A 27,186-nucleotide genomic window follows, 5' to 3' on the forward strand; every position below is an offset into this window, starting at 1 on the left:
TGGTTTTATTGACACTGATCTAAGGTTGGTATGGTTTTATTGACACTGCTCTAAGGTAGGTATGGTTTTATTGACACTGATCTAAGGTTGGTATGGTTTTATTGACACTGATCTAAGGTAGGTATGGTTTTATTGACACTGATCTAAGGTAGGTATGGTTTTATTGACACTGCTCTAAGGTAGGTATGGTTTTATTGACACTGATCTAAGGTAGGTATGGTTTTATTGACACTGATCTCAGGTTGGTATGGTTTTATTGACACTGATCTAAGGTTGGTATGGTTTTATTGACACTGATCTAAGGTAGGTATGGTTTTATTGACACTGATCTAAGGTAGGTATGGTTTTATTGTCAAATCTAATGATTTGTTAGGGTCAGTGGAGGATAATCTTTCCCTATATCAGCCATGCCAATGAACCTGCCATCCATGAAGAATGGGATAGGTGGAGATTCCCCTCCAAGCTGATAGATATAACGCTGGTGCCCCCAAACCTCTGTTACCACTTATTTTCTCCTTAAGATTGGGAAGACACAGCAATGCTATAAACGTGAGAGATAGAGAGATAGTGAGGAAGGGATAGAGGGGGACGGGTAGATGAAGAGAAAGTGGAAGAAACCGTAAAAGAGAGATGGAGAAAGAGTAGGAAACACAAACATGCCCTTCTTTTCTCCTCCACTCCCTTGTTTGTCCTAAGTGTTGGTGTGGCACCAAAGATAAAAAAAAAAAGTTTATCTGCAACATCTGTTTTTATATAAATTGTTCTGGATTATCTGTCTTTTATTTACAATTATCAGGTACAGTAGAGATGTCTTTATAAGGGCCCACTTCTGCTGCTGACCCCTTTAAACTAGTAAACACTACCACCTGGTGACTCAAATATGAATAACAGTAGATTTAAATCTACAAGCAAAACTTTTCTGAGAATTCTCCACAATCATTTCCCCTTTCAGACGACACAATCAAAGCACACAAAAACGACAAAACACCAGATATACTGTACTTGCACTCTTTCCTATTTATTTCAGTTTTACAAAACCAGGGGTGTGAGAATGCATAGAGTAAGCCACACTTCCAGTAGGCTTATCAAAAACAAACACGACAAAAAAAAGGGAAAATGAAATGAATGAAAAACGAAACACTGTTTGTGGTTAACAGACTGAGAGAGACAGCATACTCATAGTCTCACACAATTACAAATAAGGGCAAGACGAGAATTATATGTAACACAAGCAAGCATGCATACATACATGCTTGCACATATGCACACACACACATGCGCGCGCACACACACACACACACACACACACACACACACACACACGCACACACACACTCTCTTCAGGGGTAGGGCCAAAAACATGTGAAGCTGTGTACCTAAGTTGACCCCGACTAGAGGATACAAACAACAATATTAAACAGAGATGCATCTACCAGTAGAGGTGTGAACACTCACAATATACAGTATATTAATTGCGTAGATGTGTGTGAAGCCAATGGGTGTGGCCAGCACCATGACACCAGGACACATGTCCAGTGCCGCCGTCCTTACTAGCAGCAGTAAGAAGAGAAGTTGTGTAAATTCAATAGTAATACTACTCCTTACGTATGTATTGATTATTCTAGAATACGGTTATGATCTAAATAATGCATCCTTCATGTATGTGGTAACGTTGTAATCTTCCCATTAAGGATGATGCAGCAGAAGTAGTATGTTCCAGACTGTACTGTAGCACAGGGCCATAGTTGGGGGCATGTATAGATAGAATCGAGTTAAGCTAGAACTGGTATTGATGAGAACATGCATTAGCGCAGTGCGTGATGAGACTGATTAAAACACATCTAGATGTCAATACTTTAAATCGATTTGAAAAACAGTAATGACAGCAGTATGTGTCCAGTATATATTAAAATGTTATGCTCAAATGCACTAAGTTCTTCCTGTCCTATGGTGTGGCTTGTGGATAGTCACCTGAAATGACTACAGTGAAGTATACATGTGCATGTGCACAGGAAAAGGCTCTCTGCGCTCAGGTCATGTGATCATGTGAGCAGGGGAAAGGTCAGCAGGTGAGGGTGTTTCTATAGTTACAAGGCTGAATGTAAACACGACATAGACAAGGAGATGAACACTGGTTTCTCAGTTTAAAAATGACACAAAAAAGAGGAAAGGAAAAACAAAACAAAACGCAGGCCAAAGAAGAAGAAGAGAGCAAGCATCTTTCCGTTCCGAGGCAAAGGGGGGGTCAAAAATAACTGTCCAATTTACAACAATAAACAAAAAACAGAAAAGAGAAGACAAACAATGCAAGTTTCAAAATGAAACCATTTCAAAAATCGGTTGAAACGCAGTCATCTTGTTTTCTTTAAAACATTTTTAAACTGCACATATACTGCATAATGCATGGGGATATGCTATACTTGGTTGTGCACACATTTAAAACTTGCACACTCGGAGTATTCCTAGCTACAGTTGACAGTCAGACATTTACGTACACCTTAGCCAAATACATTTTACCTCAGGTTTTCACAATTCCTGACATTTAATCCTAGTAAACATCCCCTGTAGGTCAGTTAGGATGACTACTTTATTTTAAGTGTGAAATGTCAGAATAATAGTAGAGAGAATACTTCTACGTCTTTCATCACATTCCTACTGGGTCAGAAATGTACATACACTTAAGTTAGTATTTGGTAGCGTTGCCTTTAAATTGTTTAACTTGGGTCAAACGTTTCAGGTTAGCCTTCCACAAGCTTCCCACAAAACGTTGGTGGAACTTTGGCCCATTCCTCCTGACAGAACTGGTGTAACTGAGTCAGGTTTGCAAGCCTCCTTGCTGGCACACGCTTCTTCAGTTCTGCCCACAACATTTTCTATAGGATTGAGGTGAGGGCTCACTCCGATACCTTGACTTTGTTGTCCTTAAGCCATTTTGCCACAACATTGGACATATGCTTGGGGGTCATTGTGCATTTAGAAGACCCATTTTGCAACCAAGCTTTAACTTCCTGGCTGATATCTTGAGATTTTGCTTCAACATATTCACATAAACACCTTCCTCAGGATGCCATCTATTTTGTGAAGTGCACCAGTCCCTCCCGCAGCAAAGCACCACTGCAACATGATACTGTCTCCCGAATGTGACTGTGGATATAGATGTAGTACCGGTTTCCTCCAGCATCTTCACATGTTACTGTGGATATAGATGTACCTGTTTCCTCCAGCATCTTCACAAGGTCCTTTGCTGTTGCTCTGGGATTGATTTTTGACTTTTCGCACCAAAGTACGTTCATCTCTAGGAGACAGAACGCGTCTCCTTTTCCAAGCTGTTTAAAAGGCACAGTCAACTTAGTGACCCACTTCTGACCCACTGGAATGTGATATAGTGAATTATAAGTGAAATAATAATAAAAATAAAAATAATTTGTCTGTAAACAATTGTTGGAAAAAAAAGTATTTGTCATGCACAAAGTAGATAGTCCTAACTGACTTGCCAAAAACTACAATCTGTTAACATGATAATCTGTGGAGTGGTTAAACATAAAACATTTTGAAACCTAAGTGTATGTAAACGTCTAACGTCAACTGTATTCCCACACGCTGGCTGAACTGTACAACAACGTTTCCAAAGTGAACACTTGGCAGAGGATTGTCCTTTGCCTGTAACACTAGTTTGGATTCTGATGCAGAGAAAGATGAGATGCGAAGACAGATGCAACTGTGGACCAGAGCAGGGCCCACTGAAAGTGCACACAGATTTTAATATAATTATGTCTTGTTAAATTTGTTAACTTTATGTTAATATTTATTTCCAATATGCACAAGGTTGGTCATTTTCCCACTCCCATTGTCTTTAGTTTTGTTAAAACCTTGTGATGTCTTACATTCAAGTAGTTAGAATGGCATTTTGTGGTCAGACTGGGTGTTCTGAGTGACAGGAGGCAGGCTGGTGGGCGGGCTCAATCCTCCATATCAGCACTGATAGGTCACATGTCAGGGTTGGCCTATCGCCCCTACGCACAGTCATAGAGCTGTCCACCTTACCCAGGCTCTACAGCAAAGACAGACTGTTGCATACGTCTGAGCTTCGAGTACCATTCACAGTACAAGTGTACAAGTGTCGATGCCTACATGTGAGGGTCTCTGGGAGTCTCGGGGGTCAGGCCTATCATGGACTAGCCTCCTGCACAGATAGATGAGGATCTGTGTGTGATATAGACCATATGGACTGTGGCAGGGGGGACCAAAGGACCACTAAACATGGTCCTGAGTAAAGTAACTAATCTGACATGTCCCCCCTTTGCTCCTCAGCTTCACCATCACCATTGTGCAGCATCTTATAGGTCAACTCAAGTCATCACACAAGGCACATCCCCCACCAACCAACCTCATTCCCCCCCTCTATACTCTCCATGCGTCTGCACTTGGAACAGCCCATAAGTACCCCTCCTCTCCCTGACACAAAAACAAGATTTAACCATGTCAAATATCATCGGTTACACAATTGACAGTGACCTCAGATAGAGAAAGGAGGTTGGGACAACTTCAGTGTGTACTGTACACTCCTCCACTGTTACAGCAAAGGACATGGGGAATGCACAACCTATTCAAAGCTCCCCGAACAAAATTGTTGTCAAAGGACTCTTCCTACATAACTCTCTGTAGTTAATACAACATTCAGTCCTTATACAGACGTCACATGTTCGGATCTATTAAGTATCGTAGTAGTGGGTGACATTACATCTCTTTTAACATCATTAGTATTATTAAATTATTATTTAAAATACCTTGAGCTTGACTCTCCTATCGACTTGTTCTATTCATCAAGGCTCACGTAACAACGCTTATTTAGGAGACCAAATAAGAGAGTTACAGGGGGGGAGAACATAAGAGAAATTTCAACAGGGGCTTCTAAGACTATTTTTCTAGGGACAGCTTATTTTAAACATCTTTAAAAACCATATCCCCAAATCAACATGGCAATAACCTGCCGAATAACCCTTCCCTGTGTCGCACCCATCTGAAAACACCCCCCCCCCTCTCCTTCCAAAACAAACAGTTTTTTAACATTTGGGTTTAGTTTTAGTAAGACAGGACGGGGGAGCTGGGAGTAGTCTCTAGGGACTCTCCTCTTCTATTTCATGGGGGGGTCTCTTGTGCATCGGTCCCTGTGGGGTGTCAGTCTCTCTCTTTCTCTGAGTGGCTGTATTCTGGGGGTCATAGGTCAAGGGAGGTTAACCGTTCAAAAAGTAGACGACCAGCTCGTAGGTGCACATCATGATGGCGGTGTTGGGGATCTGGCGTACCAGGTGGGTGGTTAGACCGCGGTAGAGGGCGCGGTAACCCTCCTCCTTGGGCACTGTGGTCAGAGTCTGGAAGAAGGAACGGTACTTGGTGCCTTCCTCTCGTAGTCTGGTGCGGATCACTTCTACAAAGGGGAAGGGGGGGGGATTGAGGGAGGGAAAAGGGTTACTTTATGGTCCTTTTAAAAACACATGTAGCGTAGTTCATGACATGGATGTATGGCTGATGACTAGTGTCATGATGTAGTGACTAGTGTCATGTAGCGTAGTTCATGTCATGGATGTATTGCTGATGACAACCCTCCAAATATTCCCAGAAGGCTCTGCTCTTACCATGTGGGTACGCGATGGACGTGGCACAGGTCTTCGACGTGGCGGCGGCGAGCATCATCCCGACAAAGTCCGACGCGTCTTTGGACGTCTCCTCCTCGTCGTCCATCGTGTGCGCGGCCTTCGCCTCTTGGAGGCGCCGCTTGATGCTCTCGTAGATCACAAAGTGGATCACAGTCTCTGAGATTCCGGCGTAGGACGCGGACATGCCCCGGTAGAACCCGCGCAGCCCGTCCGACCGGTAAACCCGCCGCATGCACTCGAACGCGCTCATCCTTTCCTCCCCTCGGCTCCTGAGGAGGGAGAACACAGATTTAGCAAAAAGTACACAACCAACCAACCGGATCAACTAAACCCCAATTTACCTCTTAAGGCCAATGCACACAGCCCCGATTTTGTCGCACCGCCGAATTCGATTCCATTGTTTTGAATGAGACAATGCACACGGCGTGCGATGTGATATTATCACACGACAACATTCGATTCTCCATTCACACCAATTGAAATAATTAAAAGAATTGAGAATCGAATGTTGTCGTGCGACAAAATCGCACGCCGTGTGCATTGGCCTTTAGGCACTAACGAAATCCGTTAGGACCACATAGGGGTAAGTAAGCAATATGGTGAGCAAAATTCTATCTAGCCTATCAGCCATATAGCTTTAGGGCCATATAGCTCATCAAGGAGGCCATACAAAGTGCTCAAACTGGGGGTGTTTACCTGGCATCCAGCTGCAGACGGGTCTTTATGAGCCAGATAGGGTTGGTGGCTGTGATGGCTGTGAACCCTGAGGAAGACAGATTCAGACACACGTTTAGACGTAGACGTACCATGGCTGTCTATATAGCACCACGCTGCTTGCAGCACAACAACACCGACTGTCCGCACTACCCTAAACAACACGTACGGCGCCGTGCTAAAGGATTGGCCGCCCCACCCCTGCACCTCAGCTCATCGATCACCGCCTGGTTCGCCGCCTCCTCTGACAAGGAACGAGGCAGACTACAGCGGATTAATATTCGGTCAGCCCGAGAAGAAGGTCATCGGCTGCAAACCTGCCGTCTACCCTGGACCTGTTCCGCTCCAGGACCAGTATCTACCAGAATCTCAAACTCCTTGTGGAATCAATGTCACAAATAATTTAGGCTGTCTTTGAGAGCAATCGGATGCTCTACCTAGTATTAGTGTAGTGTTCCTAATAAAGTGTCCAGTGAGGGTATGTACAGTATGTAAGTTACCATACTAATAATATAGATAAGAAAACAGGCCATTTGTCACAACGTGTCACAGCAGGCTAAGCATACATCTGTTATCTCACAACGTGCACACGCGCACACACACACACTTCAATAACATCTATGTTTGCCTGCTTTAGCCCAGGGTCACTTTCACAGTGACCTCAGGTCTATTAATAGACTCCTGCAGAAGCCAGTACCCCGTACAGAGCTCTGTATCACATATCTGTGAGCCAATGGTAAACAGACCCTCGTTCCTCTGAACACCTCATCACTCTCATAATAGAGTCTATTCTTCACCATATACCATTACAATAAAAACGTCATGTACGTCGGTGTATAGGCATGAGCAGCTCAATGGCTCTGTGGTTAGATTATCCGCCCCTGACATCATACGGTTGTGGAATCCATCTCCCGGGCCAAGTCATACCAAAGTGGGACCCAATGCCTCTCTGCTTGGCACTCAGCAGATGGATGACTCTGAAAACACCAGCAACATTACCTCAGCGGCGTGTGTGCGTGGCGGAATTATTGCTGGACTTTTTGTCGCGTCTTCACCTACTGACAGCGTTTCTGTTACGGCTCTACTGCGGAGCTGCTTACTGCCAGCCCCGATCTTTGTACATCGAGTGTGCCTTCGATAACGGCCGTCGATAATATAATATTTAATTCCCCTTCGTTATCAATTGTTCTGCGTTCAGTCTGCTGTCATCCATCCTTAATGAGTAAATGGAAAAGTGCACACACACACACACAGACAGGGAGACACAGAGAGAAGCAAAGAGAAAGGGTGGATGTGTCTGTGTGTGTGAGCGAGAGAGAGAGAGAGAGAGACGAGAGAAAGAGTAGTAGACAAATCATTTAGAGCATGAGCATTTCCACGGGAATGTTATTGGTTTTAATATTTCGCAATCGTGCCAACAACATGTCATTTCACGTGACTTTGATGGCAACATAAGCAAGATGGAAATGTAGACTGTCACATTGTTGCCGTGGCAAGAGAATACCGAACACAGAGAGAGAGAGAGAGAGCGAGAGAGAGAGAGAGAGAGAGAGAGAGAGAGAGAGAGAGAGAGAGAGAGAGAGAGAGAGAGAGAGAGAGAGAAGAAAGAGGGAGAAATCACTGGAAAAATACTGCCCTTCACCTGATGTTCTTTTAATTTATCAACATAATATAATTATAGTCTATGTGGGGTTTCTGCTCTGAAACAGATAGCGGAAGTGTTGATTTAAAAATATATATACATATTTACAGATACTTACAGTAGACATAGACTACCGTTTCTATGTTGCTGGTTAAGATAATTTTCACGTCAGCCGCACACAGAGAAAATAGGCCAGACTCTGACTCTCTAGCGAGCGAGGTGGAGGAGGAGCCGTCATGAGGCGCTGTGTGGCTGTTCTAACCAGTTAACATGGGAGCCTAAATGAAACACACGCGCTGCTGAGGTAACACAAGGTTGACGCTTGCGGTATTATTTAGCCCCGAGACAGAATAATCCTAATTAAGAATTCCTTTGTCTGTCCGGTTTATAATATGGTTGCTACACCCACTCTAACCAAGAGAAACTGGATAAGCCTGTGTTTTTGTAGGCAAAACAGGGCAAAGGATGAGCATGTAGGTTCTTGCATTTTATATCTTTCAAAGTAAGGACTAATGTGGGAAACTAGTTTGGCCGCTGCTAGTTGTAGGCAATGTGAAGATCACTGGGAGCAATAGGCTAAAGCTATAATGGTAGGCTTGGTTGGGGACCCTCTATGATAACTAGTATAGAGTTTCCCCCAAGGCTAGGTCAACTGCCTTGATTTACCTGTACTGACCCGGGTCAGGTCCAATCCATTTTGGACAAACACATTAGGAGGATTCACATATTCATGTGAATATGAAAATGTTTTATTATTGTTACTGTTTATATGTTATCTATTATTCTTATTACGTTCTACTAATGTTGTTGTTGTTGTTAAAACATAAACGTGTGCCCAGATCATAATGACCCCTGGCAGTGAGAAGAACAGCTTATCAGATTATCATTATCATTATGATTAGGTAGTTTATTGATTGTATCATGATTAAAGCACTTTGAGCTGCAAGGTTTGCAGGAAAAGCGCTATACAAATAAAGGTTATATATTATATATATATATATATATATATATATATATATATATATATATATATATATATATATGTAGCAGGTTACATCGATCAGAACACTACACCCCTCCCTCTGGTGAGTCAAGCCTACAGGGAGTTCAAAGTTCAAACTGAAGAGGAGCTTGGTGTGGTTACCTGCCAGCCCAGCCGAGACCATGTGCACCTGCGTGGAGTCGGGCTCGAACACTCCATTCAGTCTCTCTTTGGCACTCGAGTACGCAGCAAAGTAGATGGCTCTGTAGGGAAGTGAGACATAGGAATGTGAGACAAAACTAAAGTATAGGTTGATAAAACATTTAAATAAAACGTATTTGTCATCATCATGGACAATGTTGCATCTTTAGTGCATAACTAATGAGTTGCCCCCCCCATCACCCCTTGTGAAAACAATATTATCTAAGAAAGTAAAAGCCTCTTCTTCCACTGGCTGAGCTAATTCATTTCACAACATTACCAAACACAATGGATCTCACTGTCAGGTTCACCCTCATAAGCTTATCGGGCTTCTTACTGCAAATGTAAACAAACAAACAAATGCAGTCCGACTCAGAGGTCACATGAGCATAACTGGACAATGGTTTAGAAGAAGGTGATAGGAGAAGGTTTTTCCTTCTATCAATGGCCCCGGGGCCTGAGCTGGATTACTCTTCCTGCTACGACTGGTGGATTGATGATTCACTTGCTTAGTATTCAAATGTGTTGATTGTAAGTCGCTTTGGAATAAGGCGTCTGCTAAATGCCAAAGATTGTAAAAAAAAAAAAATAATAATGTAAATGGACAAAAACACACAGTGGTAAGGGGAGAACAGGACCGTATCCTCTTGCTTCAGTCTACAGTATGCAGTTTTTGTCTGTGATATGCCTGGCTACAAGCTTACAACGAAGTTACCCTTGTTGTATGCAGAAATAGCCAGGTACCCAGGCTAGTTGGTGCCTTAGTCCATCAAACGTGTTTTCTAACTTCAATACTTAAAGCAGAATTTGTTTTATTTGTTGTTTTCATTAATAGTAGACACATTCACAAACAAATCACGTTTAATACAATCTCTGAGCTGTATGCGATATTATGAGTTTGAAACGGTATGCCGTCTGGATCGACCAGAAAAACACATAAAAATGGATTTGGGGTGAACTTCCCCTTTAAGACATTAAAGGCTCGTCGTAATGTGTTGGTCCCAGTTGACTCAGCCCTAAGAGGGCCCTGCACCAGCATCTAATTAGACAGGCTGTCAACAACAAAGCACTTCACATACACCTAGCACAGGCACTCGCTAGCCGTAGCAATCTGCTAGCGTCGACCATTAGCTACCACTTAAGGCTATCATTAGCATCAGGGCGCCCAATTAGCATTAGTAGCAATTTAGCACTGGGCTCACAGCACTTAAGATAGCCATCTCCTCCCTCCTCCAGCTCATTGGTCCCTCCTCCAGCTCATTGGTCAACTGGTGCACAGTGCTACTCAGGCCCTATATTGTAGCTCTGATTTACATAGCTGTCATTCAGAAACCCTCTGGGGAATCAGTGTTGTTTGTCCAGTCTGACAGATGGTAGCTTGCCGCCATTGGTGTGTGAATGTGTGGTGTGTGAATGGGTGAATGCAAGGCCATTGTAAAAGCGCTTTGGAATAAGGCAGTCCAGTTACCAAAACGTTACATTAAAGCCTTTAAATTCCCTAGGGAGCATAGGCAAGTCGATGAAACCCCTCCATTCTTGTGCTCTCCGATCCGGTTGTTGCCATGACAGCCTTTCCACCATCTCCTGTTTGGTGGTTCTGTGGTTCTTCTCCAGGTGGTCTTCCTCTCTTCCTCCTGCCTTGTGGGTTCCATGTTAGAGCCTGCTTTGCGATTGATTTGTTTTGTCTTCTGAGTGTATGACCTATCCTGACATTGTTAGGATACGTAGCTGGATTACAAAAATGCTTACATTTAATAGGAAAATGTCACTAGTCACGCACGCATACACCGTCATTGAACGCATTCCTCGGGGAGCAATTCTGCTATTATTAAAACTTAGCAATAGCTGTCTAGTGACATAGCTAGCTACAGCGCTAGCTAGCATTAACACTTTGTTTACAGTGCTGCACCGTCCAGGCTGTGTGACATGTTTCCGCATGTTTCCGGGATGCTTGCCAAGATGGCCACCTGCATGGCCGCTGTGTTTCGGGCTCCTGACAAACATTGCCGCTTTTTGCTTATTTTATTGTTATTTTGTGTTATTTTACCCTCTAAAGTAGCTAGCTATCTTAGATATGACAGAGAGACACTATTGCACGAGGAGATATGACGACCACTTACCCCAAACCTGAATTTTGACACTGGGACTTGACGCTCTCTCCAGACGCCGTTGAAACAATAGGACTACTTCCACGCTGTGAACGCCGGAGGTTGCCAGAGCCGGGCGCAGAGCCGGTGTCCAGACGAGGCTGAAACGACGCGAAAACAAAACTCCGCAAAACCCCAGCATTCTACTAGCCAATGTTCGATCACTGAACAAGCTGTGAGAGCTAAGAGCAAGGATCTCCTACCAACGAGAGACAAGGGACTGCAACATCGTATGTCTGACGGAGAACTGTCTCTCAGCGGATCGCCATCGTCCCCCCCGGGGTTTTCCGTCTGCCATGTGGATAGAGCAACAGACCTTTCCAGGAAGAGCATATAGGAGGACAGGTATGCTTCATGATCAACAGTGCTTGGTGTAATCCAGAGAGTGTTCATTCCCACAAATCCTTTTGCTCCCCGAATATCTGGCGCTTCTAGAATATCTGGCGCTTCTAGAATATCTGGCGCGTCTAGAATATCTGGCGCTTCTATGTCGCCCTCACTGGAGAGCCTGGAGAGTTCACTGCCGTTATCGTTAACAAAATATAGAAAACAAGCACCCAGAGGCCGTTCTAATCGTAGCTGGCAACTTCAACAAAGCATCACTGAGGCAAGTTTCATCTCAACTCTATCAACACATCAACTTCTGCTACCCCCCCCGCCCTACGTCGTGCCTGCAAACCCCTCCTCCGCCCACCATTTGGTAAGTCTGACCACACATTCATTCTACTTCTGACCGCCTATAAGCAAAGACCGAAACTTGAGAACGAGTACAGTGCCGGTCTGACAAAATCTGACACTAAACTTGGTTGGTGGTTCTTGGTGGTTACCTAGAATTTGCGATCTGGGGGATCTTCCCAGAGATGAATGAAAATAGAAGAAAAAAAAGCAAATTCGGTGTTCAGCCATTCGGTGTTTGCAACTTCAAAATAAAAGCGTGAGGTAATCGGTGCATCCCTAATATATATATAGATATAGGCTATATATCTCTAATATATCCTAATCAGAAGCGGTGGATTAATAGTGCAGTAAGGGCGACTCTGCCTTCAAATCTGGTGACATAGCCTAACTAATCACAACAAACCCACTTGACCTCCGCAGAGCGATTAAGACAGCCATGCGGGAATATAGTGAAAAGATAGAGTCGCAGTTGTGCAGCAATGAGTCACACAGCATGTGGCAGGGGCTGCACACAATTTCAGACAAAGGGAGACCTAACTGCACAGCTAACGTAGCTGGTTCTCTCCCGGCTCACGAGCTGAATAACTTCTATGCCTGCTCCGGGAACAACAACATCAACCTGCCTGAGAGTGCACGTGGATAGTGCACGTGGATAGTGCACGTGGATAGTGCACGTGGATAGTTCCCTCCTGCTTCAAGTCATCCATCATTGTCCCTGTGCCGAAAAAGAACAAGGCAATATGCCTAAATGACTATCTCCCTGTTGCTCTCGCTTTTGAAGTGAGCAAATGCTGGTCAAAGAGCTAGTCTGCGGCTCGCCGTCACTCGAAATGGACCCCCACCAATTTGCCTGTCGGCAAAACAGATCCACCGACGACGCCATTGCCACTGCTCTCCACCCTGCCCTCACCCACCTGGACAAGAGGAACTTCTACGTGAGGATGCTGTTTGTAAACTACAGTTCAGCATTCAACGCCATCGTCCCCTCCAGGCTCGACAGCAAGCTCAGAGACCTAGGCCTTAACCCCGGCGTATGCTACTGGATCTTGGTCTTCCTGTCAGACCGACGCCAGGTTGTGAGAATGGGCTCCGATACCTCTGCCCCCTCTAACCCTCAACACAGGAGCCCCCCAAGGCAGCGTCCTGAGTCCCCTCCTCTACTCTACTCCCTGTACACCCACGACTGTGTGGCCACACACGGCTCCACCTCAGTGATTCAATTCGCTGACGACACAACAGTGATTGGCCTGATCACCGACAACGACGAAACGGCCTACAGGAGAGAGGTGGACCGCCTCGTTCAGTACAGCCAGGAGAACAACCTCTCTCTCAACACTGACAAGACCAAGGAGCTGGTGGTGGACTTCAGGAGGAAAGGTCGGGGAACAGGACCCCTTCACCATCAACGGGTCAGCTGTAGAGAGGGTCAGCAGTTTTATGTTCCTCTGTGTCCATATCTCTGATGACCTCACCTGGGACGTGCATACCAAACAGGTGGTGAAAAAGGCACAGCAATGCCTCTTTTACCTCAGGTGGTTGAAGAGGTTTGGCATGGGGTCGCAGACCCTGCGGGCCTTCTACAGAGGCCCAAGAGTATACTGACTGGGTGCATCATTGCCTGGCATGGCAACTGCACTGCCCTCAACCGCAGAGCGCTACAGAGGGTGGTGCGGACAGTCGAGCGCATGCAAGCTTCCCTCCATCCAGGATATATACAACGAACGGTGTGTCAGCAAATCCCGGAGGATCATCAAAGCCATCCCAACCACAGCCGTCGAACCGATGCCGTCCAAAAGGCGAGCCCTCTTCTGGAACCTCGGGGGCCAAAACTCAGAGGCTAACCAACAGCTACTTCCCCAAGGCGATCAGGCTCATGAACAAGCCCACTGTAGACAACTGACTATCTTCCCCAAGCACACCCCATGTAGGCGGACTACGGAATCCTTAAGCTCACAGTCACAGCCACTTTACTATTGAACTATCGATTACCACTAGTTGCACCACAGGTGTATCACAGCTGTCTTACCTGTACTATTGTCATCTTTATCTTGTATTATACCTATTATTTTTGGTCACTTATGTTCTGTACTACTTTGTCACTTTTTTTTTATCTTGAATTACACCTATTGCCTTATGTCTTGTGCTGCAATACAATGTTAGGAACCAAAGCCTAAGAATTTTACTCTCTTACACTCCGACGTAATAATAAACTTGAAACTTCCTTTTCAAGTGTTGGTGCATGACAGTCGTACTGCTGTGGTATGCCATTTGGCTTTGCACAGTGACCAAAGTACCATATCATACTACAACTACTGAGGCAGTCCAGGGAAAGCACGAGACCCACATGACAACCTCTGACCGTTGACACAGTAACCATAGAACCGCCTGACTTAATTATTTAACCATGTGGACATTGCTATGGACAACTGAGGAACTGCAATGTCTATCATCGACTAGAAAACTGTGAGAAAGGTGAGTGTGTGAGTCTACAGTAAGTCTGACACCATACGTTGGTGTGTATGTTTAATGCAAGGGCCAGACAGAATATGTGCGGATACTTTCGGGGTTAAAGGGTCAAGTTAAATTGTGCGTCCACTGATTGTGGCTGGCCCCTAGCTATGCTCATGTTTATTCAACATACCTGAAACATAATTAAATTCATTATAATGAGCTACAACTGAGTGGTGTAAGAGTGCTTACCTGGAGGGGGCCACGCCCACCAAGTTAGGCCCCAGGCCCCTGAACAGAGAGCGGGGTCCTTCTTTCTCCAGAATCAACCTAAAGAACAACAAAAAACAAAATGCCTTAATCCACACGCACTGTCGCGCACTCTCTCTCACACACACACACACACACACAGACACAGACACACACACACACACACACACACACACACACACACACACAATAAAGACAATTATAGCTGGCATCCTACTGTCTGTGGGGCAGCTAAGAAGTAGAATCCTTAATAATCCATGATAGTACATTTAACTCAAACTGTTCATGTAAATGTTCACTGTATGGTCACGCCAACAGAGTGGATTTGAATCTGATTAAATCAAGGAATTCAGTGGTGGGAATTGTGCCACTGTAGATAATAGTGTAACCCTATTGTCAGAAGGGTGTAGCAGCCCTGACTAAACAACCTCAGGAAAAGACTGCACCATTATGAATAACAGGGGCCGGTCTTTTCTTCAACAGCTCGAACCTAGCCTTCACTACTGAGAAAAAAGTAGGCTAGTCAGTGGATTACAGGCAGGCCAGAGTCTTAAGTAAAATACTTGCTTGTGGAGGAACAAGGAGTACATTGAGCGGAAAAAAAATCTCTGAATACCAGTTGGATATGGTACTTGACTTGTGACCTGTCCTACTAGGCAGAAGCACTGCTCCACATACTGCTCTCCCTTGGGTCGAGGTCCTGGGAGTAGAGTTACGAGGGGTGGCCGTCCAGGTGGCTCTGCCAAGGTGACATGGGCCAGAGCAAACAACAACAACACACTAGCTAGTGAGGAGGGAGGGACCCTGTGGCAAGGGGAAGAGGGAGGCCTTGGAAACAGCTAGAAAATATTTTTTTTTTTTTTACTCTTCTTCCTTAAGACTTCTATAGCTCTACACTGTGGATAGTCTAATTCCATACGACCATTCCGTCTAATTCCATATGACCATTCCGTCTAATTCCATATGAACATTCCGTTTAATTCCATACCATTCCGTCTGACAATGCATCACAGTGTAATCAATACAGATCAAACAGTTTTATAACTAGCCTAATAATGGAGGCGCATCTTCATACCAAACCCTCTTTCAAAGGAAGCCATTTCATAGAGCCACCAAATTGGTGAGTGACACCTCTCAGGTTCTTATTTACAAACAAAGAGAACAAACACAATTTTTTTGTCTTGACTAGACAAGTCTGTGATGTGATTTTTAAATATTTTTCTAACTAATAAACAGGTCATTTCGATAATTATCATTTTTACATGAATAAGCATACAAGCATGAATAAAAAGTTACATATATTTAATTGCAATGGTACTAAAAATTGGCTAAATAAATTAAAAACTGCAGGTACGCACTCGGTATTTGGCCAAGTGTTCCCTTAATTTCGGCTTTGGCCAAGGATTCTCGTTTCGGTGCATCAATAGTTGTAATGGCTTGAAAAATACACTTTAATTGTCTTAGCCTCCTACCCTAGTCACTGTTGCTCTGGGAATTTGCACGATTCTGTCAGTCACACATATCCACTACTGCATACGTCACTAGACACTGTAATAACATAGACTAGATCTAGTCTTAGGCTACATTTTTATTATCAGCACGCTAGTAATATTTGGTTCATCTGTGCATTGCGTAGTACCCACTTGAGAAAGTGCAGGGGTCCCGGAGGGGACATTCGGGCCACGCTGGGTCCATTGACGGTGCTCAGGTGGACCTCAGAGACGTAGAGGGTGATGGAGGACGACTGCAGCCTGGTCTTCACCACCTCGAGTGGACAGGTCAAAATGGCTCCTACCGTTCCCCCACACCTGGGGGGAGGGGGGGGGGGCAAGAGTCAGCATATTCACACTAACAAGCAGACAGGTGAACGTGTTCTCCTGAAGTGTCTCCTGAGGTGAGAACAGTAAGGACATTGGTGTGGAAGTTGCTGATTAATTTAATAGAAATACACTGTAAGGCAAGGCAAGTTTATTTGTACAGCATGTATGTTTCATACAACAGGGGCAATTCAAAGTGATTTACAGCATTAAACAGTTAACAGATTATAAAATTAAAATAATATAGTATATGACTAAAAGCTGCTGCACCGTGTTTAGTTTTCACTCTTGGAATGACTAGCTGATTAATCTCGCTGACCTTAGTGGCCTTGCTGGAATATAGGGTGGGAGGAGATCTGATATGTATTTTGGTCCAAGACCATTTCGTGATTTGTTTACAATTAGGAGTAGCCTACTTTGAATTCTATTCTCTGAGAGACTGGTAGCCAGTGTAGAGATCTCAGGATTGGTGTAGCCTAATGTGTTTACACTTCTTCGTTTTTGTCATCCAAAACACCCCCTGGCCAGGCCCGTCACTATGGGCGGGCCTCAGGGGGCCAGGCCCCCCCACAGACGTGCTGGTGCCCCCCCAACTGGCAGCCAGATATTAAAAAAAATAAAAAAAAAAAATAAAAAAAAAAAATCATATTTTATGTTAAATGAAGACATTAAAATTGAGAAACAATAGTGTGTTTTTCATTTTGTTGGACGGGATTCTAGTGACAACCAATCATTTGAAAGTTGAAAGTTGAAAGTTGCACGTTACGCACGCTGCTGCTCTCGCCATTTCAGTTGTGTGAGGCGAGCACTGAGCAGTTGAGTGAAATCTGCGCTTTTTGATGGATAAAGCTTTTTGAATAAAGATGGATATAAGAAAGTGGATTACCGGTAAATCCTCGAAAGGTGCAGCTGCACCCAACCCCGATGGACATACGTAGCACCAGCATTAGCGACTGTGGGCAGCCTGACACTAGCACCCCGACGGCTACCACTAGTGAGGTAAGTCCTACTAGCCCAACTGTTAGGGCTAGGGCTACTACTAGCCTTGCTAGCCCCCCGATGAAAGTTTTGTTACTTTTCGAGCCACCAAACAGACTGCTACAAAGCGAGAACATGGACCTGTTCACTGCGGTTACTCTTGTGAACAGTGCATCTGAATGCATAAAATCACTGCGCACAGAGGATGAGTTTACTGCGCTCTGGGACCTCTGCTCTCCTCCAGCCTCAGCCACTGACGAGGCTGGTCCCAGCTGTCCAACTAAGAGAAGACGCACAATTAACAAGAGCTTTGGTGCATTTGTAGTTGAAGGAACGGTTGGACAGTCACAGAGGGACACTGGCGAAAAGACAGAGTTCCTGGGAGTGTTTTACAGTGTTATTGATGCTGTGCAAGGAGAGATGGATGCGCGTTTTGGAGAGCGCAGCTGCAAGCTCATTGGTGCGCTGGCTGCTTTAAACCCAGAGGCCGAGGATTTCATGGATCCATCGAAGGTCACTCCTCTCCTAAGATTAGCTCGAACTGAAGTGGTTGAATCTGAATATGCTGTGGCTCGTGGTGGGTTCCTGGTAAAGAAGATGGAGGACACCTCGTTTCCCCCCAAAGATGGACAATGGACAATAGCCAATATTCTCAGTATACATTCCACTCAGCACTCCAGGCCATGCCAACTGTCATCCAAGCTTATACACTCGCCCTAACTTTGGGAGCGTCTACCGCGACTTGTGAAAACTCTTTTTCAACACTTAAAAATGTTTTCTCTGAGCATCGGCGCAGCATGTTGCACAAGCGCAAGGCTCAACTGATTCAGCTTGCCTTCGAAAAGGACCTCACCCACAAGTTCAAGGATGAGTGGAAGGACTTACTGATGAGGAGATTCAGCACTGAAAAACGCCTCCTCCTTCTTTTCTGAGCCGGGTGTGTGTGTGTGTGTGTGTGTGTGTGTGTGTCCGTGTGAGCACACGCCGTGGTGATGTTTTGCTAGTTGTATTCTCGACAGCTTTTTCAACTGGAGAGATGAGCTGTTTGCACGGTTATGCTATATTTAATGTGCTTTGTGTATAACGTGTTCAATGATGAGGATCTGGCTGATCCTATTTGCTGTAGATGGGTGGTTTTAATGTGATGATCACACGATCGGTCGGTCATACTGTATCCCTTTTGGAAGTGCACTGATTGCGTGCCAGTCTCCTAATTTTTGTTACGTAGGCTATCCCTGGCATTTATTTAATTCTTGTTCTTGTACGTGTGCCGGGTTGGTGCCAATTATTGACCTGTGCGCATTGTAATGCACAACTTGGCCTCTCCACGCTATAAAGTAACTTGCATTCAAATAATTTTAGCTTAGGCCTACTCGGGTCGACAAGGCCTTGTAATAAACCAGCTTCGCCTGTGTTTATTGTTATGTTATTTGCTGCATTCTGATAATTTTAGGTCTAGTCTTCATCGGTAGGCTACGTGTCCAATTTAGCCTCTGCAACCTACTATGCATGTCAGTGTTGCATGACGAATACCATAGCATATTGGATTATATAAAATAGTTAATAATAATTGTGCCCCCCCATGCAGTTCATTGGCCCACCCTAAGACTGGGCCCTGGTGACGGGTCTGCCCCTGGCAGTGGTGTTTTGGATGAGTTGCGATTTACTAACAGCCCCGTTAGATAGGCCGGTGAGTCAATCATTACAATAATGTACTCAAGTCTACTCAAGTCTACTCAAAACAAATGCATGGATGAGCTTTTCAAGGTCTTGTTTGGACATGAAACCTCTCATTCTTGTTATGTTTTTCAGGTGATAGTAGGCTGATTTAGTTATCGAGTTTATGTGGCTGTTGAGATCGGAGAGTTTAGATCAGAGTCTAGAATTACACCAAGATTTCTGACCTGTAGAATTCAGAGGCTTGTGGAACAAGAGTGTGTGGCTAGCTAGAAGAGTCAGCAATGCCCTTTGTCTGTCTCCTAGGCTACATACAACAATTGTTCTCAAGTAGGGATACAAAATGTGATTAATCTTACTTTTCAACTAACCGACCCACATTAACTGGATAAACATTTCATAAATGTTAAATTAAAGCTACCAAACTCAATAGCTAGAACAGAAGTGTTCATTCATTTTAAGACGTTATGTCTGCAAATTTAATTTAATAAAAACAGGCAGATTTACAATCAAGAAGAGTAAGAGAGAAAGTTGGATGTGCATTATGAGAGCACAAAGGAAGATATTGTGGAGCAAGCATCAAGTCAAGAAGAGGTAGGCAAGGAGCAAGACATAGTAAAGATATTACAAACTAGGTAGAAATTGTAATTGCACAAAATGCACTTACAGAAATTCAAATCTTAAACCATATTTAGTCTAACCACAAAAATACAAATCAGCTGATTTAATTCGATTTAATTGAGTCATTTTAACTGCTAAACATAACCGGTTAACTCCTGCTATCCTTGGTTAGTGTTAATTATTAATGAATGTTTCAATTGGTCTGAACCTACCTAACCTACATAATAGCCACTATAAACTGGGGTGAGGCCGAGGCAAATTGACCTGGTAAACGTGCACAAAGGTGTGGAACATTCCTACGCATGCCCCGTGTTGCATACAGTATGATATGATATCTATCTGTATTGTTTACCTTAGTTTGGTTAAGTTATTTTGAGACGGTACAGACAGTCTTGCACAATACACAATCATTTTCATATGCAAATACCACCACTGCCACAGGGGAACAATTAGCCTATTTCCACTGTCCACAAAAAGAAACAACCGACAGATTTGTGCGGCCATGTGTTTGTCAGATCCGGTCTATGTAGGCCATAGGTTATGCTATGTATATGCAACTTAGTAGCAGCTGCAACTCTCCAAGGAAGAGTCAAATCCAAGGCTATCATTGCATGTGGATTCAAAACAACTCTGTGACGGGTGGACGGAGCGAACACATGGTAATCCTGATGACACTAGACTACATTTACACGAGTCCAGATGAATCATTGCATCAATCTTGAAGGAAAATCAAGAGTTAGCCTTAGTATTTTGCCTGTCAATCACTCAGCATCTTCATATTTACAGACAGCTAACTGCTGTCCTGGCACTTGCACGTTTAGCTCGTTTCTAACTGCATCGTGCTATTTGGGGGTGTCAATTCTGCTCCTGTGCTGGCAATAACAAGCAAAGCCTCCACTGTCTGTTGTCCTGATATTAATAAGAATGAGCTAACGTTAAGGTATACGAACTACTTATCATCTGGTGGACACATTTGGCAGTTTAGGGCTTTTTTTCGAGCAACAATTTAGAGCTTTCCATGGTGACCTTGAGCGACTGGAGGCATTTGTTATGGTTGTAATGACAAATATGGAGCAGCTTCAGACAGACTACTGACAGGTTAGCTACTAGTACTAGGCTACTGTTTCCCCAGAGCTATAGGACAATTCGAAGAGTAAATAAATGTCAGCCCTGCACATTTTACTACTAAATCTAAAATGTGAAACAGCAATGCAATGTGATCACGCATGTCATGTACTAAGGGTGTGTAACATGTCACCCATGTTAATGGTCTACTACTCTTCGCTAGCTGCATGGCTAGCAGCGTTATTACCATGTCAACAACGACGTCACGTTTAGCTCGCTTGTCATATGAAATGATGAATAATAATTAGTAAATAGTAATAAAAAAAATCATAACATTCACGTGACAGCTGAGACGGACTACATGTTTCACACTACACTTGCTTAGCTAAGCGTTGTTGTATGACATTGAACTTTCTGAAGAAGATATTACATGGGCATGTCTGCATATGTGTGTGTATGTTATTCCGACTTAGATGGAACCTTTGTATTTTATTAATTACTAACTCAAAAATGTCAACATTTTAAAAATAACACCAGGCATTAATAAACACCTAATGGATCAGATTATGTAAAAAAAACTAAATTCTGTGTATGTCTTACTAAGCTAAAACTGCAAAGACACGCTAGGCAACTCGTGACGTTAAAATTATGAGGTTATATCTCAATTTTTGGTCAGAATTGTTTTTTTTTTTTTACATAATCTGATCCATTAGGTGTTTATTAATGCCTGTGTGGTGTTATTTTTTTTTAAATGTTGACTTTGACGTTTCTCAATATCTCTGAACTGCCCTAAACGGAAGATTCTAGAACCCTTATCATTCTAAGATAGAACCTTGGTCATTCTAAGATAGTAAGTGAGTAAGTAAAGCTTTATTTATATAGCGCCTTTCGTACGTGAAATGCAACTCAAAGCGCATAGATAGAACCTTGATCATTCTAAGATAGAACCTTAGATCATTCTAAGATCACCAACTGTCGCTTAGCTAGCCTAGAGAGAACACGTTAGCCCTCGTATAACATTGTTGTGACCATGATCACACATACTCACCCTCCAGCAAACAGATGAACCAGGGTGTCTCTCTGACTCATCCTGGATCATATCCTCCAGACCCTCGACCCCTTTAAGGTTGGGGGGGGACAGGACAGGGGGACTGGGGATGGGATGGGAAACCTTACTGATCAGTGATCACACTACTACCCCACAGCTAAGCTATTCCCAATGCGACCGTGATGTCGTGGAGGTCAGCTAGCAACAAAAAAAACACTAGGATCTAACAGGCTAACGTGACGTTAGCTAGCCCCAGCTAGCCCAGGCTTAAAACGTTGACCCTCCCCCTTGAAAACCTCCCTATTTGCGCCCTCTCCTTTACTAAAAAAGGGGTGATATTTGGCCCTTAGCGTATGTTACGTATTTGCTAGTTGAATAAATCCAAAAATCGTGCAGTTAAAAGCTCTGACAGTCTTCGGGGCCTGTCTCTCATTGCTCGCCTTGCCTTCAATGAACGCCTCTGAGGACAGGTCAGAATGTTTATCGTCGAATGGGAGAGCCGCTAAACACAGGCTGTGATTGGTTGATATGTGTGTGACGTCAATAAGAACCCGCCCCCCCATCACTACTCGAATGGGAAGCCGCTAAACACAGGCTGTGATTGGTTGATGTGTTGATGACGTCAATAAAAACCCGCCCCCCCATCACTACTTTTTCACGTGATGAAGCTTCCTCTGTGAATGGAGGGGGGCAGAAGGGTACTCTGTCACGGATCATCGACACACTTCCACAATCCTCCCCAATTTAAATTCCCAACAAATGTTATTTCAGCAGCAGCATTATAAATTAAATGACATGATTTTTTTTTCTCTAATCATAATGTGATCCGGTTGTTCTTTTGTTGGATAAGTAACAGACAATATGATATGGGCCCCTGCAAGAAGGCACTAAGCTGAAGGCCTCTCAATTCAGTTCATAGTCTGACAAGATCACTCGGATGGCTCAAATTCAGTTCAAACGTATGTCAATATTTGTGCAATGTGCAATCCCATCTGAGCCCCTTTCTTGAAGTGTTTGGGGAAAAAACAAGTCTGTGGTTGCCCTATGTAAACATGAACAGTAGCCTACCAGCCAGCTGTCTGTAGAAAGAGCTTAGTTTAGTTCCCAGAGTGGGAGAGAGAAAACATATCACAAGAGTTAAAGATTGGTGCTGGTAAGAGGGAAAGTCAATCATTGGTGAACCTCCAGGCACATACTCCCAATCACTTAATTGAGTGACCCCACTCAACGCAAAATAAAAAATGGTGTGAGGTATAAGTGATGAGTGTCTTTATATTATGATCAATCAATCAAGGCATCAAAACAATTGTGTTTCAGCAGTGGGGTAGCCTACTATGAGAACTAGAAAACACTTCCACAGCGGAGCGTTACATTGTTTTCAGACATAAATCATATAATATTAGATTAGATCTGAGTCTGTGTATAGACATCTACGTACTTTCATGTTTCATGTTACACTGTAGGCTGTTGCTAAACATCAAGGTAGATGTCGATAAGGCCTTCTTTTGATTCCAATGTAATTCTCAACTTAGTTACCAAAGTTATTGTCATAGTCTTATAAACTCTTAAAAACCCAAAGTAACTGCCATGACATGTTGGCATCGGTTGTAGGCAGCTCTCATTCGGTTAAGAGACATGAGAATCAATGAAACTCACCATAAGCTCACCAGGAACTCACAATATCTATATCACACCAGTATCTTGCATTGAGAAGTCACTGTAAGTCACTGTATTATTCAGAGTTGAGGGTAAATGCATAACTTCCATACGTACTGTATCTTGGCTGTTATTTTTCCCATGTGCTGCAGCAGAGAAAAATACATTTTGTCCTTCCTCGTGGAGAGCTCTTATGCAATCATGGAGGCTATTTTTTCCACAAAAAAGCAAACAGAAAGTATATAAAATAAGGATGGGGCGGCCAGCATGATGTGTTTCAAATATTTTGGACATTAGGGACCACAACATTTATTGAGCTTCTATATACTGTATAAAGAGCTACAGATAGGTATACAGAGATTCACTGTGTGTGTGAAAATCAGAGTGAATGCAAGGGAACTGCGGTTGGGAGGTGACTTGAGCCATCCTGGTGTGTATTACGCAGAAAATGCGGTTTACTAATTTCAGCTGCGGAATAAAATGCGTACGCCACTTGGTTTTATAATTAGAGATACAATTTCACAAGGCCCAGATCATGTGCCACATGGTGCTCTGCCCGTAATCATGTTACTGACTGACTGGCTTATGAACGAGGAAGAAACTGAGAGTCTTCAGCAGTCTCTGACCCCAACTGTATCCAGACTCTCTCATGCAAGTGCCCAGAACACAATCTGAACCATTGTCCAGTTAGTAGCATAGTTGTAGTTGTAAGCATTGTTTTGCCCCTACGTATTTTGAAATGAACGAAATCCTACCAAATCAAATCAGATAGCATGACAATGGATGTCGAATGAACCCTAGAAACCTAACTGTACGACATGTTTAGCTCTTCCTTGTCCTTTAGACGTTTGATAAGTTTGATGTGGTCCTCACAAGACCCTGAGAAGTAACCTGTGTTTAAAGGCCAATGCACACGGCGTGCGATTTTGTCGCACGACAACATTCGATTCTCAATTCACACCAATGAATGAATGAATGTGAATGGAGAATCGAATGTTGTCGTGCGACAATATCGCATTGCACGCCATGTGCATTGTCTCATTGGGTCTCATTCAAAACAATGGAATCGAATTCGGCGGTGCGACAAAATCGCACGCCGTGTGCATTGGCCTTTATGGGTAAATTCAACCAACTTTGACTGGATGCTCCCCAGACAGTCCCTCTGTTACAACCACTGCTCTGATAACACTGATAAGTCCTTATGAATTAACTGTGTCACTGTGTCTGTGTTGGTGTCCATCATCCTACTGCTTTTATGACACTGTTCTTCCCTGTAGAAGACTAAATTGAGCCGAGTAATCTAAGGCAGAATCTTGTAGGATTCAGTGTACTGTAGGTTGACAGAAGAGGTGGGTTTGTACTTTGAAACCAAATACCAGCTTGGCTATTTTTGTTGTTTCTGTAGGTATTCTAAAATAGATATAAACCAAAATGAATCCCCACACTGTATGATGCCTCCAATTTGCACTTGTTTTTAGATAATGTTCCAACCGGTTACTGGTTTACAAACAATGGGTTTTGAGGCATGTTGAGGCATGTTGAGGCCCATACTGACCTCAATGATTCTAAACAAACAACATAACATCAATCACCAACCATTACCTGATTTATAGTTAACAGCGTATCTATCAATTACATTACCCACCTGCAATTTTAAACATAGTTGTGTACAGTAATTTGATGACAATGTGTAGTAGGGTTGGGGTAAATTCAATTTCAATTAAATCAATTTGAATTTACAGTAACATTATGGATTTTTTTTTGTTGCTATTACATCATATTCATTCATTCATTCATTCATTCATTCATTCATTCATATCTCAGAGTCTACCTATAAAGCCATGTCCTGCTTGTATTGATCTATCACAGAACTTGGCAGTGATGGCCAGTTTGCTTCAAAAGGCTAAACCATCAAAACAGACCTGACATATGAACCCAGCTCTTCTTTGAAATCGGGGTCAATGGTCTAGAACACAGGTTACTGATTAATATATGTTTAATTAGGATAGTCTCTCTCTCCCTCTTGTGCTCTTTCATTCCATACATTTTTTAACCAGCATTTTTTCAATACAGGACAATACAATACTGTATATTCCTCTAATCAGCAACCGCATTGCTCTTTGTGGCATCAATGTCACTGTTTTGTGTTTTCAAATTTGTTTAATGAACAATATGACAAATGGCTATAAAATGCAATACCATGCAGCCATGTGAGCTAAAGCATTATGACAATTGAATGATAAACAGTATTGTCTTATGATATTCTCTGAAATTGGTTAACGTCATTTGTTGATTCTTGCCAGAGCTCACTTTCTGTTCACTATGAATGACCCAGAGTAGTAGTATATTAGAATGAGGAAGTCTCCAGCAGACCCAAACAAAGGGCAACTATGGAGGTTCCTTTACCATTCTATATTTGGCAGAGATGATGTCAACCATGGGTCAACCATATTAGGATGCTCCCATATAAAGAGAATTGATTTGGGGAATGCCTCAGCTGGCCCATATCTGTAAAGTAGCCAATATGTCACAGCACGTGTGTCACAGCAACCATGTTAGGACACGCTCATTTGTGACGGGATAGTCTTCGAGAATAACTGATATTGTGTGATGCCTTTGCGCAGTAGAGTTTTGCTTATGTCCTGTTATCTCACATCATCTAACATGATATCAAACACTTTTTACCCTCATCAAGCCCTATGTTTTTGTATTACAACCTCAGCACAATGGTTAATTTTACGATAGCTCACATGACAATAAAGTCCATTCATTTCAAAAACATTCATGCATTATTTTCAACACAGATCTTCTTGAAACAGAGATGTGTCCACAGAGAGTCAATCATTAACTCATGTTTTCAGTTGCCTCCTGAAAAAATAAAATGAACTGACCTTCATACCAAGCAGCTGCTATTAATACATTGGCCCAATCCCAATACACCCATTGCCCCTACAATTTAGCCCTACCCCTCCGTTTTAGGAGGTAGCGGTGTCATGGCCCTCCAAACAGATTTTAGAATGGCACACTCAAAATCGAGTGTTTTATGACAAATCTCCCAGAATGCCTTATGAATCATTGGCCAGATAGATTCTAGAGCGACACTGCTTTGTCTGAATTACCTGTGGTTGGAGTCATGTTATCTGTTGTAAGATAATAGGGATGCAGGTAGAACTGGTTGCAGGGGGATGGGTCGAACTGGCTGATAGGGGACAGGTATAACTGGCTGGCAGGGGATTCAGAGACCCAGACCCAAAACTGACATGGCAGGTTCAAACTTGCACTCTGCAGCTTTGAATGATTTTAGCCCGGGGACTCCAAAAGTACAATGGAAATAGGTCAACAAAGGGACAACAAAATATAGATAAAATAAGCAATTTATCAATTACAGCATTCTAAAGGTGAATCGCATTTCATATGCTACTATATGGTATAGAATGTGATGTGGAAGCGTAATATGCTACCCATGTGTACCGGTAGCTATTGATTTCACACGCTGAGGTAGATTTCCAACTAGTTGCTTCTCTAATGTGAACCAAAAAAATGCACGTAAATGGGCTTTGAGATTTCCACACACAGTGGATGGCT

The 27,186-nt window shown here is 43.3% G+C and overlaps 1 protein-coding gene across 1 annotated transcript; it reads right to left on the reverse strand.

Annotated features, from left to right (window-relative positions):
• Positions 1–994: 994 nt before the first annotated feature.
• On the reverse strand, positions 995–22,356 carry LOC308172701 (solute carrier family 25 member 36-A-like). The gene is made up of 7 exons (XM_080547637.1): positions 21,946–22,356; positions 16,383–16,547; positions 14,722–14,799; positions 9,158–9,258; positions 6,354–6,420; positions 5,637–5,926; positions 995–5,428 (listed from the first exon to the last, which is right to left on the reverse strand). Exons 1-7 carry the CDS (start codon positions 21,984–21,986, stop codon positions 5,235–5,237), a joined length of 936 nt encoding a protein of 311 aa, XP_080403763.1. The 5' UTR covers positions 21,987–22,356; the 3' UTR covers positions 995–5,234.
• Positions 22,357–27,186: the final 4,830 nt, after the last annotated feature.

Source organism: Nansenia antarctica (assembly GCF_963989245.1).
Source record: "Nansenia antarctica genome assembly, chromosome: 17".
In the NCBI taxonomy this organism is placed as follows: Eukaryota; Metazoa; Chordata; class Actinopteri; order Argentiniformes; family Microstomatidae; genus Nansenia; species Nansenia antarctica.

Excerpts from the sequence above, each read along its gene's own strand:
- LOC308172701 (XM_080547637.1), bottom strand. The coding sequence starts at position 21,986 with ATGAGTCAGAGAGACACCCTGGTTCATCTGTTTGCTGGAGG. Across the intron at positions 9,259-14,721 it reads GTGGGCGTGGCCCCCTCCAG|AGCCATCTACTTTGCTGCGT; the intron begins GTAAGCACTCTT and ends ACTTCCCTACAG. Across the intron at positions 5,927-6,353 it reads CGTCTGCAGCTGGATGCCAG|GAGCCGAGGGGAGGAAAGGA; the intron begins GTAAACACCCCC and ends CTCCCTCCTCAG.